The following is a 19,265-nucleotide window of genomic DNA, read 5'->3' on the forward strand; positions in this document are numbered from 1 at the left end:
CCGCGCGTCAAGTGGGGGGTACTGTCACGGATTCAGCCGAGGCTGTTCCTCCTCCCTGCTCGGGCAGGCTTCGGCGTTCGTCGTCCCCGGAGTACTAGCTGCCACCGATCTATGTTTCGGTGTTTGACTTGTTGTGTCTGATTGTGTACACCTGTTCCCCATTATGTTGTATTGTATTCCCTATTTAACCCTCTGTCGTGCATTGTGTGTTGTGTGTTATTGTTTTGTGTCATCGACAGTGTACCGGTTGTTAGTTTTCTCCGTTGTTTGGAGACTGTTCATTTCACTGGCGACTTTTATTAAAGTACGATTTCCAGTAGCTCCGTGTCCTGCGTGTGACTTCGCCTACCGCATTTCACTGTCGCCGTTTCTGACATTAAGCTATGTATGAAAGTTGTAAAACTAATATTTTAGAACTAGCTGACTCCCTAACTCGTTTTGGCTCTCTAGCCACATTTATACCTGCTTCTAACATGCGTAATTTGTCATGATCTTGTCCTCATTCTGATTGTGCCCACATTTGTAGACAGGTGTAGACAATTAAAAGACGCATTGTGAACAGATTTTGATCAGATCTTATAAGTGTAAACGTGCAAGATCAGGACAAGATCGAGACAAAATTAGGACAAAGGTCGCATGTTAGCGGTAGGTATAAGCGGGACTACTAAAATGTCTGCCTTATTCATTATCAATGGCGAAGGTGCATAAAGATGACGGCCACCTTGTACTTACCACAAATGCCTCGTTTGCTAAGTTCGCCGTACTGTACATTGCTCTCAGTTACTGTTTTTTTGTTATGGGCGCAGCAATAAAAGTAGACGGCAGCAATAAAAAAAACTGAACAAGTAGCCTAGATTGTGGTGATTTACTGGCATATTGAACCATGTCGCGCTCCGTAAGAATTCTGTAGGTAGTGCTAAAACAATTACATGTATGCACCTTCGCCATAAATGTCAAGAGTTTGCCAAGAGTTTATAACCTTCAGAAATTGTATCAATCCCACAGTTGCCATGCATTTAGGAAACAGGTAGCTCTATGCATGCACATCTGACATGCTTGGATCAGGGACGATAGAATTGTTGGTCGATTTCCTCAGTTTTCAGCTTTTTTTGTCCTGTGGGGGATGGCCTCGTGATGATACGTTTTTCTGAGCCCATTTTAGAAATACAAATGTTTTGGACTTCAGGTTGGAGTCGATTAGTATTCTGACATCTTAAAGGAGCAATCTGCAGTTTAAACAATAACAAAGCATTTACCCCACTGCTGTTTTGGTAAAAAGCTGAGGGATGGGGCTGGATAAATTTAACCTCTCTCAAAATCATGGACAGAGCAATGGATACAAGGACTGACCATCCATAATATCAACATTTTAGTTTTAACCATGTTTTGAGGCTATACAGTAAACTTAAAATTACATTGTTTACAAAACAAAGTTATATTTTGGGTTCTGATGGGGTACGACAGTTAAGCTAAGCTCATGAGTTATATTCTTCAAGAATTAATGGATATACATAATTAATTTAAAAGTCTAAAAATTGATGTAGCAATCGCAGATTGCCCCTTTAAAAATTAGATTTCAACAACAGTCAAGAAATGTATTTGAACTTTCTTGGTGATTGGGAGGATTATGAAGATATGGGTATTTAGGGAGTTTTAGACATCAGATCACAGGTTGACTAGAGGTTAGTTGAGGAGTCTGAACGTTGACTACAATAAACTTTCCTCAAAATGGCCGCGTGGAGGGAATGGACCAAGCAGGACAATGAATGGGGAGTATAAGTTAAACAAAAAGCAGGGTGGAGGTAAAAAATGTTGGCAAAAAAAAGAAAAGGCATTCAGGGCAAAAAATACATTTACAAGCACAAAGTGCACAATGACTGTTATTTACACATACAGCAGTCCTTCAAGTTTCCAGTTATCGAAAACAAAAGTTACAAATATAAAGACAATTAAGAGAATCAAATACAGCCACTTTTTGCTCTGCAGATACAGTAAACATCCACACGTAGTAAGGATCCCAGCTGTGGTTACACTGTCCACTCCATTTACAGTACTGTATATACAAATACAATTTGCTTGTAATATTTTACACTTCAGTGACGCAAGATGCACCTCAGGCTTCTCACATGGCCTCCAACCATGGACAGGCACACACACGTGCACACACACACACACACACACACACACACACACACACACACACACACACACACACACACACACACACACACACACGTATGGTCAAACACACGCACACACACACACACAGACAGAAAACAATCTTACGCATCACCACTCAGGGCTACAGGTGGGACTCTCTGCCACCTTTTTACCAGTCTGCATCTTCCTCTATGTAATAATCAGGAGTTGAAGTACCATCAAACAGACCCGGGTCCATTGACTTCCGCTGCTTGCCCCGGGCGAAGACGCGTGACAGAGAGCCCAGGCCCATCTTCTCTTTCTTCTTCTTACGCTTCTGGTCCTCCAGATCCTCTAGTGACTGCAGGGAGAGAGAGACGAGGGATCAGAGAGAATGAGATGAGAAGAACAGAAATATACAACACATAGCGAGTGAAGGAAGGAAAGCCGTAGAGAGAGAAAGAAAGAGAGAGAGACAGAAAGGGATGAAGTGATACTGAGTGAACTAGCCAGGCATGTGTCTGTTATCTGATAGGCAGCACACTCAAAGAATTTAACACATGAAGGGAGAGTGGGAAAACCACAGTTGAAGTGGCTAGAATAACGTCAACATAACTGGAACCGATCTAACGCTAGCCAGAAACCAACACACCAGCCCAATTTTGATAATCTGTCCCCCAAAAAATTATCCCATTCGTAACGCAACTCTATGTAGGGAGCTATCCCAAATAAAACCTACTTTTTAAAAGTCTAAGTCTGGCTGTTCTGGTGAAACTCCCTCAACTACAGCACAAGGGGCATGCTTTCAGCGAGGGGGAGTAGAGTAGCCTGGTCCCAGATCTGTTTGTGAACGACCATGGGAGTTGGCAAACCAGCACGAACAAATCTGGGACCAGGCTAAGAGTAGAGTAATCTCGGAACCCAGAACCAAATGTTGCGCCAGCCACTGGATTTGGTTCTGGGGAGCGTTGAGATATTTGAGATAACACCCACTTCTCTGAAATCCTCTTGACCATATGGGCCCAATGAACCCCTCCCCTTTCAAAATGTGAAAGATTCCACAGATGCCAGGTGTAGAACACCCCTGTGAAATTATGATTCTTCCAACTAATCAGTGATGCAAAAACCAGCGTCTCTCTCATATCCCCTATTTTCCAGCCAGACATAACTTTAGATAGAGATGTTGGGAGAGATCAGGATTAGAGTAGAGTTGTGAAGGAGTTGATTACTTGAAGGGGTGTGGCGGTGGGTGGGCAGCTCTTACATTACAGAGGGAGTGTGTCCGGTGGCGGGGGGAGTTGATGTCGCTGGGGGTGGATGAGCGGTCGCCCTCCAAGGCCGAGGCATCTGAGATGATGGAGGGCTGGCGGGAGTGACATGGGCTCACCCTGACTGCAGCCACTTGGGGGCAAAGGAAGAAAAGCGGAGGACAAATGTTGAAAACAGGTTTGAAACAAGTAAATGGGTTGTTGACGGTAAATGTACAAAAAATGTCAACCTCATATTAATCTCCAGCACCACCCCAACATCCACATGGGAACATGATGGATTTCTATGTTTTGTGGTCACAAAGATAGAAGGTAAGTGTTTCTGATGACATCACAAGTAAACACTTTTGACATCATCTGCTGTGCATCATGTGATTTTAACTGACTTTGAGCAGGCAAAGGTTATAGTAAAGTAAGACGCATATACAGATTTGCTTGTTCAAAAGTTACCATGCATCGTGACATCAGGAAGAAATCGGACATCACATTGCTTGCTTAGCGATTCCCGCTACCCCGATTAGGCCCATACCTGGCTCAAACTCGGGACCTATTCTTTGCTAACACACGTGACCGCCTTCCTTGAGAACGCTCAAACAGTTTGAGCCACCCGAAAGGTACCAATTTGATGGCTCCATCTGCAACATTTTATGATAGCTATGGAGTGAGCTTACGGTACGTTCTTAACTCAGTTACACATGGGTAACAGTCCCACCAGTGTCGTCCTTTGTGTGTGTGTGTGTGTGTGTGTGTGTGTGCATGCATGAGTGTGCATGTGTGTGTGTGCGTGTATGTATGTACAGTACCAGTCAAAAGTTTGAATGACCTACTCATTCAAGGGTTTTTCTTTATTTTTACTATTTTCTACATTGTACAATAATAGTGAAGACATCACAACTATGAAATAACACATATGGAATCATGTAGTAACCAAAAAAGTGTTAAACAAATCAAAATATATTCTATATTTGAGATTCTTCAAAGTAGCCACCCTTTGCCTTGATGACAGCTTTGCACACTCTTGGCATTCTCTCAACCAGCTTCACCTGGAATACTTTTCCAACAGTCTTGAAGGAGTTTCCACATATGCTGAGCACTTGCTGGCTGCTTTTCCTTCACTCTGCGGTCCAACTCATCCCAAACCATCTCAATTGGCTTGAGGTTGGGTGATTGTGGAGGCCAGGTCATCTGATGCAGCACTCCATCACTCTCCTTCTTGGTCAAACGCCCTTACACAGCCTGGAGATGTGTTGGGTCATTGTCCTGTTGAAAAACAAATGATAGTCCCACTAAGCGCAAACCAGATGGGATGGCGTATCGCTGCAGAATGCTGTGGTAGCCATGCTGGTTAAGTGTGCCTTGAATTCTAAATAAATCACCGGCAGTGTCTCCAGCAAAGCACCCTCACACCATCACACCTTTTCTCTTCCATGCTTCACGGTGGGAACCACACATGCTGAGATCATCCGTTTACCACTCTGTGTCTCACAAAGACACGGCGGTTGGAACCAAAAATCTCAAATTTGGACTAAAGGACAGAGTTCCACTGGTCTAATGTCCATTCCTTGTGTTTCTTGGCCCAAGCAAATCTCTTCTTCTTATTGGTGTCCTTTAGTAGTGGTTTCTTTGCAGCAATTCGACCATGAAGGGCTGATTCACACAGTCTCCTCTGAACAGTTGATGTTGACATATGTCTGTTACTTGAACTCTGTGAAACATTTATTTGGTCTGCAATTTGAGGTGCAGTTAACTGTAATGAACTTATCCTCTGCAGCAGAGGTAACTCTGGGTCTTCCTTTCCTGTGGCGGTCCTCATGAGAGCCAGTTTCATCATAGCGCTTGATGTTTTTTGCGACTGCACTTGAAGAAACTTTCAAAGATCTTGACATTTTCCGTATTGACTGACCTTCATGTCTTAAGTAATGATGGACTGTCGTTTGTCTTTGCTTATTTGAGCTGTTCTTGCCATAATATGGACTTGGTCTTTTACCAAATAGGGCTATCTTCTGTATACCACCCTTACCTTGTCACAATACAACTGATTGGCTCAAATGCATTAAGAAGGAAAGAAATTCCACAAATTAACCTTTAACAAGGCACACCTGTTAATTAAAATGCATTCCAGGTGACTACCTCGTGAAGCTGGTTGAGAGAATGCCAAGAGTGTGCGAAGCTGTCATCAAGGCAAATGGTGGCTACTTTGAAGAATCTCAAATATAACATATATTTTGATTTGTTTAACACTTTTTTGGGTACTACATGATATGTGTTATTTCATAGTTTTGATCTCTTCACTATTATTGTACAATGTAGAAAATAGTAAAAATAAAGAAAACCCTTGAATGAGTAGGTGTGTCCAAACTTTTGACTGGTACTGTATGTGCCTCACCTTGTCTGTCTGTGGGGTGGCCTGTGTGGACGTGGTAGAGGGTCTGTTGACTCTGCCGGATGGCTGCAGTGAGGGGCAGGTCCGCGTGCATCACCCACTCCTGGTTGTTGCCGTTGACAACTGCCTCTGTGGGCATGGCTAGAGACTGGCGCTTGGGCACGTCCTTGGTCAGGGTCGCTAAGGACTGTTTTGCCTAGGAGGGAAGACACGCACACACACACACATCAGCCCCATGCAGCATTACCATTGCTTATTTTACAATATTTTCCTACACAAGATGGCTATTCATGACTCTTCCCAAGTGTGTGTGTGAACGTTCATAATGTATGTGCGTGTGTGGGTGCGCTCAAGTGTGCGCACGTATATAAACAGCCCACTACAATAGTGACACTGCTGTGTGGGTTTTGGTCTCTGTTGGGCTTTCTCGTCTGTCTGTGTTTCATGAAAAATTCAGCCGTACGCGTGTTCCCCTTTGATGTGTGAAATCTCTCACTGACGCTCCTGATGGAGTGCTGAGAGATGGACAGAATAGCTAGTGGAAGTGTTAACAGCCAACATACAGACAGAGAAAGAGAGAGCGGGAGTGGGTTAGAGACAGAGGTGGGCGAGAAGTGGGGGAAGATAGAGAGAGAGAGGATGTGAGAGAGGGAGCGATAGAGAGAAAGAGAGGGAGAGAGAGAGGGGGGGAGTGGGGGTAGATAGCGAAAATGAGTATATGGGGAAAATAGAAAGAGAGCGAGGGAGTAAGAGAGTGAGAGAGATCATCATCATCATCGTCACCCCTAGGGTTGCAAAGCTAACGGTAATTTACCAAAGTTACTGGAATCTTCTGTAATTTTGGTAATTAACAGGTAATTTATGTCAATCTATGGTAACTTTAGTAATTTATACTTTTATAACTTTATTCATATATAGTATTCATTTTTGATATATGTGTCCATATTGTCCATGAGTTTCTGGTGGATAGACCATATGGTACAAGAGAAAATAGCCTAATTAATGAAAGAAGCATCTAATCAACAATGGCATTATTTTCAATTAACTCTGCAACTCTTCCAACTAAAAACTTTTTTCACAACTGCCACCAGTTTGGTACCAAAACATCTGACATAGTAAAATAAAGAAGTGTGTAAAACATTTTACAAAGCGTATTTGATGCAGGAACCCTCATATTAAACACCAATGTTATTTGCCAAGTTGATGGTTTATATTTAGGATAATGTTTTACAACTCTGTCATTCAATTTTTTATTTTGAAATAATCTTATTTGATTATGTTATATACACTGAACAAACATATAAATGCAGCATGCAACAACTTCAAAGATTTTACTGAGTTCCAGTTCCTATAAGGAAATGGTCTGGTGAGTATGCAGGCCATGGAAGAACTGGGACATTTTCAGCTTCCAAGAACTGTGTACAGATCCTTGCGACATGGGGCCATGCATTATCATGCTGAAACAAGAGGTGATGGCGGCGGATGAAAGGCACGACAATGGGCGTCAAGATCTCGTCACGGTATCTCGGTGCATTGAAATTGCCATCGATAAAATTAAATTGTGTTCGTTGTCCGTAGCTTATGCCTGCCCATACCATAACCCCACCATGGGGCACTGTTCATAACGTTGACATCAGCAAACCGCTCGCTCACACTGCCATCTGCCCAGTACAGTTGAAACTGGGATTTTTCAGCATGTCAGTGGCCATCGAAGGTGAGCATTTGCCCACTGAAGTCGGTTACGAAGCCGAACTGCAGTCAGGTCAAGGGGCTGGCGTGGTTACACGTGGTCTGTGGTTGTGAGGCCGGTTGGACATACTGCCAAATTCTCTAAAACAACGTTAGAGGCGGTTTATGGCAACAGCTCTGGTGGACATTCCTGCAGTCAGCATGCCAATTGCACGCTGTGGCATTGAATTGTGTGACAAAACTGCAAGGTGCACTTGTGTAATGATCATGCCGTTTAATCAGCTTCTTTATATGCCACACCTGTCAGGTGGATGGATTATCTTAGCAAAGGAGAAATGCTCACTAACAGGGATGTAAAGAAATGTGTGCCAAAATTTGAGAGAAAAAAGCTTTTTGTACATATGGAACATTTCTGGGATCTTTTATTTCAACTCATGGAACATGTGACCGACACCTTACATGTTGCGTTTATATTTTTGTTCAGTGTACTTTACATGTGATAAGGCCACACAGAGGGCCAGAGATAAGTACAGCCACCTGTGATAATCTCAATTATCCAAAAGAGCCACTAGATGTCTTGTGATAAATTACATAAAATCCTTGAAAGTTACCAAAATGCTGGTACTTTACTGGTAAACTGTGAAAGTTTCCAGTACTATACCCTCCCTTTGCAACACTAGTACACCCATCCTCATCCTAATTATCATCATCATCATCATCACCAGTATCACCAACAACATCACCTTAATCACCCGTTCACAATCCTTAGACATGCAGGACAGAGTGCTAAGCATTTCGCTGGTCAAACCATGAGCCCTTATGTGGAACTCAGATGTTAGTTCATTAATTCATCAATGCAGTTTTCTAACAATTACACCAGATGATCCTTCTAGTCACTCCGAGTTAGATGAAACCAAGAAAAGGGGTCAATCAGATTGAGAATATTCAAATCATTCACAAATCGACTCATTGGCATCAACCAGGGGGTTAGAGATACACGTGCATACCAGAACTGGTTTCAAATAGTATTTGATTGCACGAGCCTGCGTGGAGTGCCAGAAGGACGGGGTTGGCGCTTTTCTGGACTATTAGAATGGTTTCTGTTGCGCCAGGCAAGCTCAATAAAACACAACTAAAGTATTTGGTGGATTTCAAATACTATTAGAACCCAGGACTCCCTAAATTAATTTCACACTGGAGAGAAGATCAGGGGAATGTCAGCACGCTTTGAGATAGAGCGAGGGGAGGGGGTCACAAAGAGAGGCGAGCAAGGGGGCCGTTCTTACCGACATGACCCTAGGGGAAGGCTCCCTGTTGACGGGGCGATCAAACACCCAGTATTCCATTTTCTGTGTCACATTGTTACTTATCTGAGGGAGGAGACAGGGAGGGCACACACACACATACACACGTTGAGAGGGGCTGCTCTTCTCGGTGTGTGTAGAAGGAGTGTAATGGTCCAGCAACAGATGTAGAACAGCTCTGGGTTTCTTACCCTGGCTTGCTGAATGGGCTCGACCGTGTATGTGTATTTTCAGGTGTTTATTCTTTTGAGTGCTTCTGTATGTGTGTGCTTCCATCTGTATGTATGTGTGTGTGTGTCTCACCATGGCCAGCTCGGCCTCCAGCTCCTTGATCCTGTTCTCCTTCAGGTCCAGTTGGGAGCGCAGGGCACCGGAGTGCTCTGTAGATTCCTTGGTCTGCCGCCGTAGGTCCCACTTCTCCCTCTCCAACAGGTCCTTTTCCTTAGCCAGCGCCTTCACCGCATCCTCACTCTCCTGACAGACACAGAGGGGGGGGGGGGGGGGGGATAGTGGGAGATAGAGGGGTAGAGAGAGGGGGAGAGTAAGAGGAGAGGGACACACATTCATTAATCTATTAAATTACTTACAATGACATAACAGGTTAATGACAATCATTATACAACTTCTATGATGCGTGCACTTTGTATCTTAATTACAGCTAACAAAGCCTTCCCAGCATTGTGTGTGACGTGTCATACTTTTCTGTGCTGTTCGTAGTTGCGGATGAAGTCCCGGAGCTGTTCCTCTCGGCTCTCCAGCGTGGCGTAGAGCTGCTGCATCTGGTTGACCAGATCTGCTTTCTCCGCCTTCAAACGCTTCCGGTCCGCCTTCATTGCTATGAAAACAATAAGAGAGAGTCAGTTAGCATAGCTTCTATACAGAGGAGCTATGTTCATTTCTATGGTGTCAATATTATTGTCACAGGTGTACAGTGTCCATATTAGGATAGTCTCAGTCTCAGAAGGACTTTGTTCCATTCCAAAGCAGAGTTGAATATCTACTAATACTACTAATAATATACAGTGAGAACACTAACTACAGTACCACATTCGTTGAACTGTGCGAAAAGGCAAAGTACACAAAAGCACAACGCACTTCTTTTAAAATTCAGTTGGGGACAAATTAGCTGTATATTGAGAGATCCTTTGATAAGCCTGATCTTGCATGTCTACTGCTGAGTGACAGCTTTTTGATGGAAAAGTGAATTATAGATGAACCTTTATGACAATCCCTTCATCTCAACTGCCATTTAAATCTTACAGAGCCCCCTTCTGTATTTTCTCTTTCTCCTTTCTCTCTCTTTCTCTGCTTTATTGGCATGAAAAACATTGTGTCAATATTGCCAAAGCAACAATGTATATAATAAAATAATATAGAATAACACATAATGATAACAATAATACTAATAATAAGTAAATTACTACTTACTATGCAGATGTAATTATTCAGTGTCCCTCAGGCTATGGCAGGCAAATACATATTTGGCTGCAAGAGGAGCCGTTGCTCCTTCACCCATGACTGTTTTTTGTTTTTCCTCTGGGTTTAATAAGTTAAAATTTGGAATAAATGTAGTAATAATGAATCTCTTGGTGAGGAATATTTATCACAGTAAAGTAGAAAGTGCATCTCTGTTTCTACCTCCCCTGTCGTGCAGTGACCTCATACACACTCCTCTTTGGGTAGCCATGTTTTTTTATGTCTGCCGGTTTCTATTGCCAATTGGTGGTCACTCAGCCTGTGCTTGGTAAGGATCTGTCTCTGCTTCGTATTTCTGACAGAGTAGAGATAATCAGCCAATTCAAATTCTCTGTTCAGAGCCAGATAGCAATTTAGTCGGCTTTGGGATTTTGTTTCGTTTTTCCAATGTTGTAAATATGAGACCTTTGATTGGTTCATGATTTTGTTTATTTGAATTATTTCTTTTGAAGCAGTGCTGGTGTCAGCTTGGTTGGTTAGGTCCAATACCAGCTGACAGAGGGCTCGTTTCTGGGCTCTAAATTGGAGACTTGAACTTGGACTTGAATATAGGTTTAGCCAAAATTGTTATGATCTTTTTTGTACATTCATTACCACTGGAAAGTGGGCCAATTCTGCCCTACATGCATTAGCTGGTGTATTTCTTTGGACTTGAGAATTTTTTGACAGAATTCTGCATGTAGGGCTTCAATTGGATGTTTGTCCCACATTTTAAAGTACAGTTTATTGAGTGGCTCCCAAACCTCACTTCCGTAAAGGGCTATTGGTAGGATTACGCTGTCAAATATTTTCGTCCAAATTCTAATTTGGATGTTGATTTTGAATAATTTCATTTTTATTGCATACAATGCTCTACAGGCTTTTTAAAGTTTCCCGATGCAGATATGGTCAGACCAAGGTATGAGTAATTTTTAGTGTGTTCAATTATGGTGTTGTTCAGGGTGAATTTATATTTATGTTTCTGACATCTGGGGTTTTTCTGGAAAATCATGATTTTCGTTTGATTTATTTACTGCCAGGGCCCAAATATGACAATATTGCTTTAGAATGTTAAGGTTCTGTTGACGACCTTCTTTGGTTGGTGATAGAAGAACCAAATCATCAGTATATAGCATGTATTTTACCTCTGTGTCAAATAGTGTGAGTCCTGGGGCTGAAGAATGGTCCAACATGTCTGCTAATTCATTTATATAAATGTTGAAAAGGTTTGGACTCAAACTGCAGCCTTGTCTCACACCTCGACGTTGAGAAAATAATTATGTTCTTTGGTTTTTGATTTTTATTGCACACTTGTTTCTGTGTACATACATTTTATTAAGTCATACACCTTACCACCAAGCTCACTTTGGAGAATTTTGAAGAATAGCCTTTCGTGCCAAATAGAATCGAATGCGATTTTAAAGTAAATGAAGCAAGCAAAGATTTTGCCCTCTTTTTTTTGGTGGATGTGTTTATTAATTAGTGTGTGTAGTAGTACGATGGTTGGGGATAATTGTTATTTTTTTCTTGAAGAAAGGTTTGAATTATTGAATTCAAAATGCTACAGAAAACCTTTCCCAAGTTGCTGTTTACGCATGTTCCCGTGTAATTATTGGGGTCTGATTTGTCTCTACTTGTGTGGATAGGGGAGATGAGCCCCTGGTTCCAGACATCAGGAAAGCAGCCAGAAGTTAGTACCATGTTGACAATTTAAGCACAGCATTTTGCAACTCAGGTATGCTGTTTTTCAGCATTTCATTTCTGATTTTATCTAGACCACAAGCCTTCATTGGTTTTATAGATTTTAGCTTTTCATTTAGTTCTTGTTGGATTATTGGGTAATCTAATGGATTTTGGTTGTTTTTAATGACTAATTCAAGGATGTTCAATCTTTCTTGAATTTCTAATTAGTTATTTTGTAAGTCTTTTTGTGGGATGTTTTTGTATAGATGATCAAAATAAGTTTTCCAAATTCCTTCATCTTGTATGGCTAATTCTTGTTGTTTTGTCGTGCTTAAATTTTCCCACAGAATTGATATTGGTCAATTGCGTTTTCAATTTCATCAAGTGTATTATTGGTATAATTCCATTTCTTGCGTTTCAGTGTATGTTTATTTTGTTTCAGAGTTTCAAAGTATTTATAGCCTAGCTCCGGGTTGTTTTGCTGCTTATGTTTATCATTTGACATTTGTCTTAGGTGTTTTCAAATTGTTTTACATTCGTTATCAAACCATTTTTCAGAAACATTTTGTTTTTTGTTTCTGATGTTGTATTTCTTTGGTTTTCTCAAATTTGCTTTTGATGCTCCTTTTTGGAATATGCAATTTATATTTTGAGTAGCCAAATTGACACCTTCTTTATTGTTTTGGTATTGTGAGTTATTGAAGACCTGTATATAGTTCATCATTTCATTTGAGTTCAATGTTTCAATGAATTTCTCTGCACTGTTTGGAGCCCATCTGTACGATTGGTTCATGTTGTAGAGTTTATTGGGCTGTATTGCTGGTTAATTTCTTCAGAAACACGTTGATCTGACTGTGATCTGACAATGGTGTCTGTGGTCTGACAATGAATGCACTAATGGAGGAAGGGTCGATGTCAGTGATGGCATAATCGACTACACTTGTCCCAAGAGCTGAGCAGTAGGTAAACCAACCTAAAGAGTTCCTTATGACTTTACCATTAAGCACGTTTTTGTTCAGTATTTGGTCAGGACGGTTTCTATTATTTATAATAGGGCTACTGTACAAGGAGGGGTGTCCAAATATGTGGTGGTTACCTCCCGCATCAGCGTAGCCAGGCTCAGAACCTGTTCTCGCATTGAAATCTCCACAAAGAAGCACTTTACCCTCTGCCTGAAATTGAAGGATTTCTGTATGGAGATTGTCAAAAACCTGATCATCATAATATGATGAATCTGAAGGAGGACCATAAGCTGCACATATGTATACATCATTGTCACAATAGATTGTACCTTTGTTAAGTTTTAGCCAAATGTTGCTAGTACCTTTTTTCATTTCATTCAGTGCTAAGTCCTGCTTATAACACCTGAGTCCCGGCCCCATTTAACATTTTTATGTTTGATTGATGGTTGTAAACTTTCTCTATAGCCTGAAGGACATTGAGTATCAATGTCTCCAGGACACCATGTTTCCAGTAGGATTATGATGTCCTGTCCCTTGATGTTTTTAAGAAATTCTGGATTTGTTGTTTTAGAGTATAGGCCCTGGATATTCCAAGAGCTGATAGTTAATGATCTCATTTATAATAAGTGATATTCATTGATTTGTGTAAAGTACATTGAAAGATAAAAATAATATATATATATATATACAGTGGGGGAAAAAAGTATTTAGTCAGCCACCAATTCTGCAAGTTCTCCCACTTAAAAAGATGAGAGAGGCCTGTAATTTTCATCATAGGTACACGTCAACTATGACAGTGAAAATAGATTTTTTTTTCTCCAGAAAATCACATTGTAGGATTTTTTATGAATTTATTGGCAAATTATGGTGGAAAATAAGTATTTGGTCAATAACAAAAGTTTCTCAATACTTTGTTATATACCCTTTGTTGGCAATGACACAGGTCAAACATTTTCTGTAAGTCTTCACAAGGTTTTCACACACTGTTGCTGGTATTTTGGCCCATTCCTCCATGCAGATCTCCTCTAGAGCAGTGATGTTTTGGGGCTGTCGCTGGGCAACACGGACTTTCAACTCCCTCCAAAGATTTTCTATGGGGTTGAGATCTGGAGACTGGCTAGGCCACTCCAGGACCTTGAAATGCTTCTTACGAAGCCACTCCTTCGTTGCCTGGGCGGTGTGTTTGGGATCATTGTCATGCTGAAAGACACAGCCACGTTTCATCTTCAATGCCCTTGCTGATGGAAGGAGGTTTTCACTCAAAATCTCACGATACATGGCCCCATTCATTCTTTCCTTTACACGGATCAGTCGTCCTGGTCCCTTTGCAGAAAAACACCCCCAAAGCATGATGTTTCCACCCCCATGCTTCACAGTAGGTATGGTGTTCTTTGGATGCAACTCAGCATTCTTTGTCCTCCAAACACGACGAGTTGAGTTTTTACCAAAAAGTTATCTTTTGGTTTCATCTGACCATATGACATTCTCCCAATCCTCTTCTGGATCATCCAAATGCACTCTAGCAAACTTCAGACGGGCCTGGACATGTACTGGCTTAAGCAGGGGGACACGTCTGGCACTGCAGGATTTGAGTCCCTGGCGGCGTAGTGTGTTACTGATGGTAGGCTTTGTTACTTTGGTCCCAGCTCTCTGCAGGTCATTCACTAGGTCCCCCCGTGTGGTTCTGGGATTTTTGCTCACCGTTCTTGTGATCATTTTGACCCCACGGGGTGAGATCTTACGTGGAGCCCCAGATCGAGGGAGATTATCAGTGGTCTTGTATGTCTTCCATTTCCTAATAATTGCTCCCACAGTTGATTTCTTCAAACCAAGCTGCTTACCTATTGCAGATTCAGTCTTCCCAGCCTGGTGCAGGTCTACAATTTTGTTTCTGGTGTTGACAGCTCTTTGGTCTTGGCCATAGTGGAGTTTGGAGTGTGACTGTTTGAGGTTGTGGACAGGTGTCTTTTATACTGATAACAAGTTCAAAAAGGTGCCATTAATACAGGTAACGAGTGGAGGACAGAGGAGCCTCTTAAAGAATAAGTTACAGGTCTGTGAGAGCCAGAAATCTTGCTTGTTTGTAGGTGACCAAATACTTATTTTCCACCATAATTTGCAAATCAATTCATAAAAAATCCTACAATGTGATTTTCTCGATTTTTTTTTCTCAATTTGTCTGTCATAGTTGACGTGTACATATGATGAAAATTACAGGCCTCTCTCATCTTTGTAAGTGGGAGAACTTGCACAATTGGTGGCTGACTAAATACTTTTTTCCCCCACTGATATATATATATATATATATATATATATATATATATATATATATATATATATATATAATGTACACATACACACACACACACACACACACACACTTTTGAAGTCGGAAGTTTACATACACTTAGGTTGGAGTCATTACAACTCGTTTTTCAACCACTCCACAAATTTCTTTTTAACAAACTATAGTTTTGGCAAGTCGGTTAGGACATCTACTTTGTGCATGACACAAGTAATTTTTCCAACAATTGTTTACAGACAGATTATTTCACTTATAATTCACTGTATCACAATTCCAGTGGGTCAGAAGTTTACATACACTAAGTTGACTGTGCCTTTAAACAGCTTGGAAAATTCCAGAAAATGATGTCATGGCTTTAGAAGCTTCTGATAGGCTAATTGACATAATTTGAGTCAATTGGAGGTATACCTGTGGATGTATTTCAAGGCCTACCTTCAAACTCAGTGCCTCTTTGCTTGACATCATGGGAAAATCAGAAGAAATCAGCCAAGACCTCAAAAAAATAATTGTAGACCTCCACAAGTCTGGTTCATCCTTGGGAGCAATTTCCAAATGCCTGAAGGTACCACGTTCATCTGTACAAACAATAGTACGCAAGTATAAAAACCATGGGACCACGCAGCCGTCATACCGATCAGGAAGGAGACGCATTCTGTCTCCTAGTGATGAACGTACTTTGGTGCGAAAAGTGCAAATCAATCCCAGAACAACAGCAAAGGACCTTGTGAAGATGCTGGAGGAAACAGGTACAAAAGTATCTGTATCCACAGTAAAACGAGTCCGATATTGACATAACCTGAAAGGCCACTCAGCAAGGAAGAAGCCACTGCTACAAAACCGCCATTAAAAAGCCAGACTATGGTTTGCAACTGCACATGGGGACAAAGATCATACTTTTTGGAGAAATGTCCTCTGGTCTGATGAAACAAAAATAGAACAGTTTGGCCATAATGACCATCGCTATGTTTGGAGGAAAAAGGGGGGGCTTGCCAGCCGAAGAACACAATCCCAACAGTGAAGCACTGGGGTGGCAATATCATGCTGTGTGGGTGCTTTGCTGCAGGAGGGACTGGTGCACTTCACAAAATATATGGCATTATGAGGAAGGAAAATGATGTGGATATATTGAAGCAACATCTCAAGGCATCCGTCAGGAAGTTGAAGCTTGGTCGCAAATTGGTCTTCCAAATGGACAATGACCCCAAGCATACTTCCAGAGTTGTGGCAAAATGGCTTAAGGACAACAAAGTCAAGATGTTGGAGTGGCCATCACAAAGCCCTGACCTCAATCCTATAGAAAATGTATGGGCAGAACTGAAAAAGCGTGTGCGAGCAAGGAGGACTACAAACCTGACTCAGTTACACCAGCTCTGTCAGGAGGAATGGGCCAAAATTCACCCAACTTAATGTGGGAAGCTTGTGGAAGGCTACCCAAAATATTTGACCCAGGTTAAAGAATTTAAAGGCAATGCTACCAAAAACTAATTGAGTGTATGTAAACTTCTGACCCACTGGGAGTGTGATGAAAGAAATAAAATCTGAAATAAATAATTATCTCTACTATTATTCTGATATTTCACATTCTTAAAATGAAGTGGTGATCTAACTGACCTAAGACAGGGAATTTTTACTAGGATTAAATGTCAGGAATTGTGAAAAACTGAGTTTAAATGTATTTGGCTAAGGTGTATGTAAACTTCCGACTTCAACTGTATATATACACACACACACCATTACATATATTATTATTATTATAATACCAGTGCCAATAAAATAAAGAATAGTTGTAAACAATTCAATAAGAATGGAATAAGATTGCACTAAAAATAAGTACAATGCAATGCAATGCAATCTGCAACCCCCTGTACGTATGTGTTTCTTGTGTGTGTGTGTGTGTGTGTGTGTGTGTGTGTGTGTGTGTGTGTGTGTGTGTGTGTGTGTGTGCGTGCGTGTGTAAATCAAAGGATCTGTCTATCCCAGTATTCTGCATATTAGATGCAGTAGTTGGCGCACTTCTCCAATCTTTGATAGTTCTAGGTGTGTTTTGCCAGAGGTTACCTCAGCATATGTAGGTTGATGATCTGAATGATACATGTTGTGGACTGCATCATGTGGTGCACTTCTCTGAAGGACAGTGTTCTGCCCGACCCTACAGTAGTGGTCAGTGCTGTGCTGTGATGGGCCGGGTCTAGTAGAGCTGTGTTGTGATGGGCCGGGTCTAGTAGAGCTGTGTTGTGATGGGCCGGATCTAGTAGGGCTGTCCTGAGGCGGGTCTGGTCTGGTAAATCTGTGCTGTGTTGGGCCCGGTCTTGTAGAGCTGTGCTGTATTAAGCAGTTTCTGGCTCCTCTCTCCTGGGGATGGTGGGGGTACTGTTGTTTCAGAAGTGGATCGGGGGGCCTCTGCTGCTGGGGTGATGGGTTTTGAGCAGTGAGGCACAGTCCACAGTGATCTGTTGATTTATTTTGTCGATCAACTGTCCTGGGAAGTATTTTCTTGGTAGGAGGGTGGACACAACTATTTTGGTTGTTGGGAACATAGCCTGTGCCCGCTCTGCCACTCTTCTCACTGCCCCAGATACATTTTCACCTTTGGCACGAAGGTCATTTGTGCCAGTGTGGATGATGATGTTGTCAGGGGTGTCAATCCTGGTCTGACTAAGTAGCTGCATTGCACTCTCAGTTGTAGGACACCAGAACTTATACACCTGGTGTCTAGGGAATAATCTTTCCTGGACCAAGAACTTCCCATTTGAATCGATAAGGATTGCAGTTGTGGGTGATTGTCTGGGTGGAGCAGACTGGGAGGCTGGAGCAGACTGGGAGGCTGGTATGCTGACCTGGGCTGGAGCAGACTGGGGGGCTGGTAAGTAGACCTGGGCTGGAGCAGACTGGGAGGCTGGTAGGTTGACCTGGGCTGGAGCACACTGTGCTGGAGCAGACTGGGAGGCTGACCTGGGCTGGAGCAGACTGGGAGGCTGGTTGGTTGACCTGGGCTGGAGCAGACTGGGAGGCTGGTGCAGTGTCATCAGGCTGTGTGGTGGAGGCCATGCTGGTTATGCTGGTCTCAGGTTCTGCCTGTGTTGTACCAAGCTGGTGGAGATGTTCTCTAGATGCAGAGGACATAATGACTAGCTGCTGGTTGAGGGTGTCAATGTACCTCTCTCTCTGCTCTAGCTCCTCTCTTGTTGTGCACAGATGGTATCGGAGGTCATCATTTGTCTGACTCAGTTTGTCCATTCTGCTTTCTAATTTAGCAATAGATGCTCTGCTCTCCTCCCTGAACTGTTTCATCTCTTCTTTTAGTTTCTGGACAGTGTCATCCTCTTGAAGCTTGCTCTCTCTGAGTTCTATGACCTCTGCTTCAACTAAAGAGAGGGTGTTGTGGAAACGTTGCATAGCAGGTGTTCTTGGTGTTGTATGCATGTCCTTGGCTTTGTCTGCTGCAGGTGAGGTAGGTAGAGGGACACGGAGGGCTTCTTGCTGGGTCACAGAGGCTGTTGGGGTGTTGGGGCCTGCTTTTCTCCATCATATCCCTCCTTCACTTTTTCCTCAGCTTCTACATTTAGGGTAGCAAACACATTCTCAAAAGCCTGGAGGCTTGAATCATTGCCTTGTATCAATACAGTTCCATTATTGTATAAGTTGACTGTTTGATATGTGTTGCTCTGGTCAGCTTCTTCAAAAAATGCTTATCTGACAGCCTTGGCTGATGCCTCTCTTTTTTGAGAAACGGAAATGGTTGCAAATAACCCTTTTCCATATGTGTCCTCGTTTGGTATTAAATATTACATTTGCTCTTGTTTTGCAACTGGTAAGATCTGCAAACAGGCAATCATGGTTCTGTCCCATCATCAAACCTTTGAAACTTTTCTTAGCTTTCTCTGTTTGGATGTCTGGTGGGTAAACAATTTCCATAGCAATGCTGGTGATGTTGGCTACAATGTTGCAATATAAGCCTACCTTTTCCCAAACAGTGTTGTTTCTTGTATTATTGTCTCTAGTGTCGTTAGATAACTGTTTTACTTAGATGTCCTTTGTCTTCTGTCCTTCTTTTGTCATTCAATTGTGCTGTTGACT

General features: G+C 42.0%; 1 protein-coding gene across 3 annotated transcripts in view; it reads right to left on the reverse strand.

The window, feature by feature from the left end:
* Positions 1-1,837: 1,837 nt before the first annotated feature.
* The window catches only part of LOC311147918 (kazrin-like), a 196,225-nt gene continuing 178,797 nt past the window's right edge, over positions 1,838-19,265 (reverse strand). Inside the window, exons 3-8 of one of the 3 annotated variants that reach the window (XM_084184762.1) lie at positions 9,482-9,618; positions 9,087-9,257; positions 8,766-8,849; positions 5,794-5,986; positions 3,404-3,540; positions 1,838-2,500 (exon numbers count right to left, since the gene is read on the reverse strand). In XM_084184762.1, coding sequence (XP_084040888.1) covers positions 2,330-2,500; positions 3,404-3,540; positions 5,794-5,986; positions 8,766-8,849; positions 9,087-9,257; positions 9,482-9,618 — 893 coding nt within the window. In that variant the 3' untranslated portion in view covers positions 1,838-2,329. The remainder of the gene's footprint in view (positions 2,501-3,403; positions 3,541-5,793; positions 5,987-8,765; positions 8,850-9,086; positions 9,258-9,481; positions 9,619-19,265) is intronic. The other 2 variants (XM_084184761.1, XM_084184763.1) reach the window with 2 other exon arrangements.

The sequence above is a fragment of the Coregonus lavaretus genome, assembly GCF_964263955.1.
Source record: "Coregonus lavaretus genome assembly, chromosome: 20".
NCBI lineage: Eukaryota > Metazoa > Chordata > Actinopteri > Salmoniformes > Salmonidae > Coregonus > Coregonus lavaretus.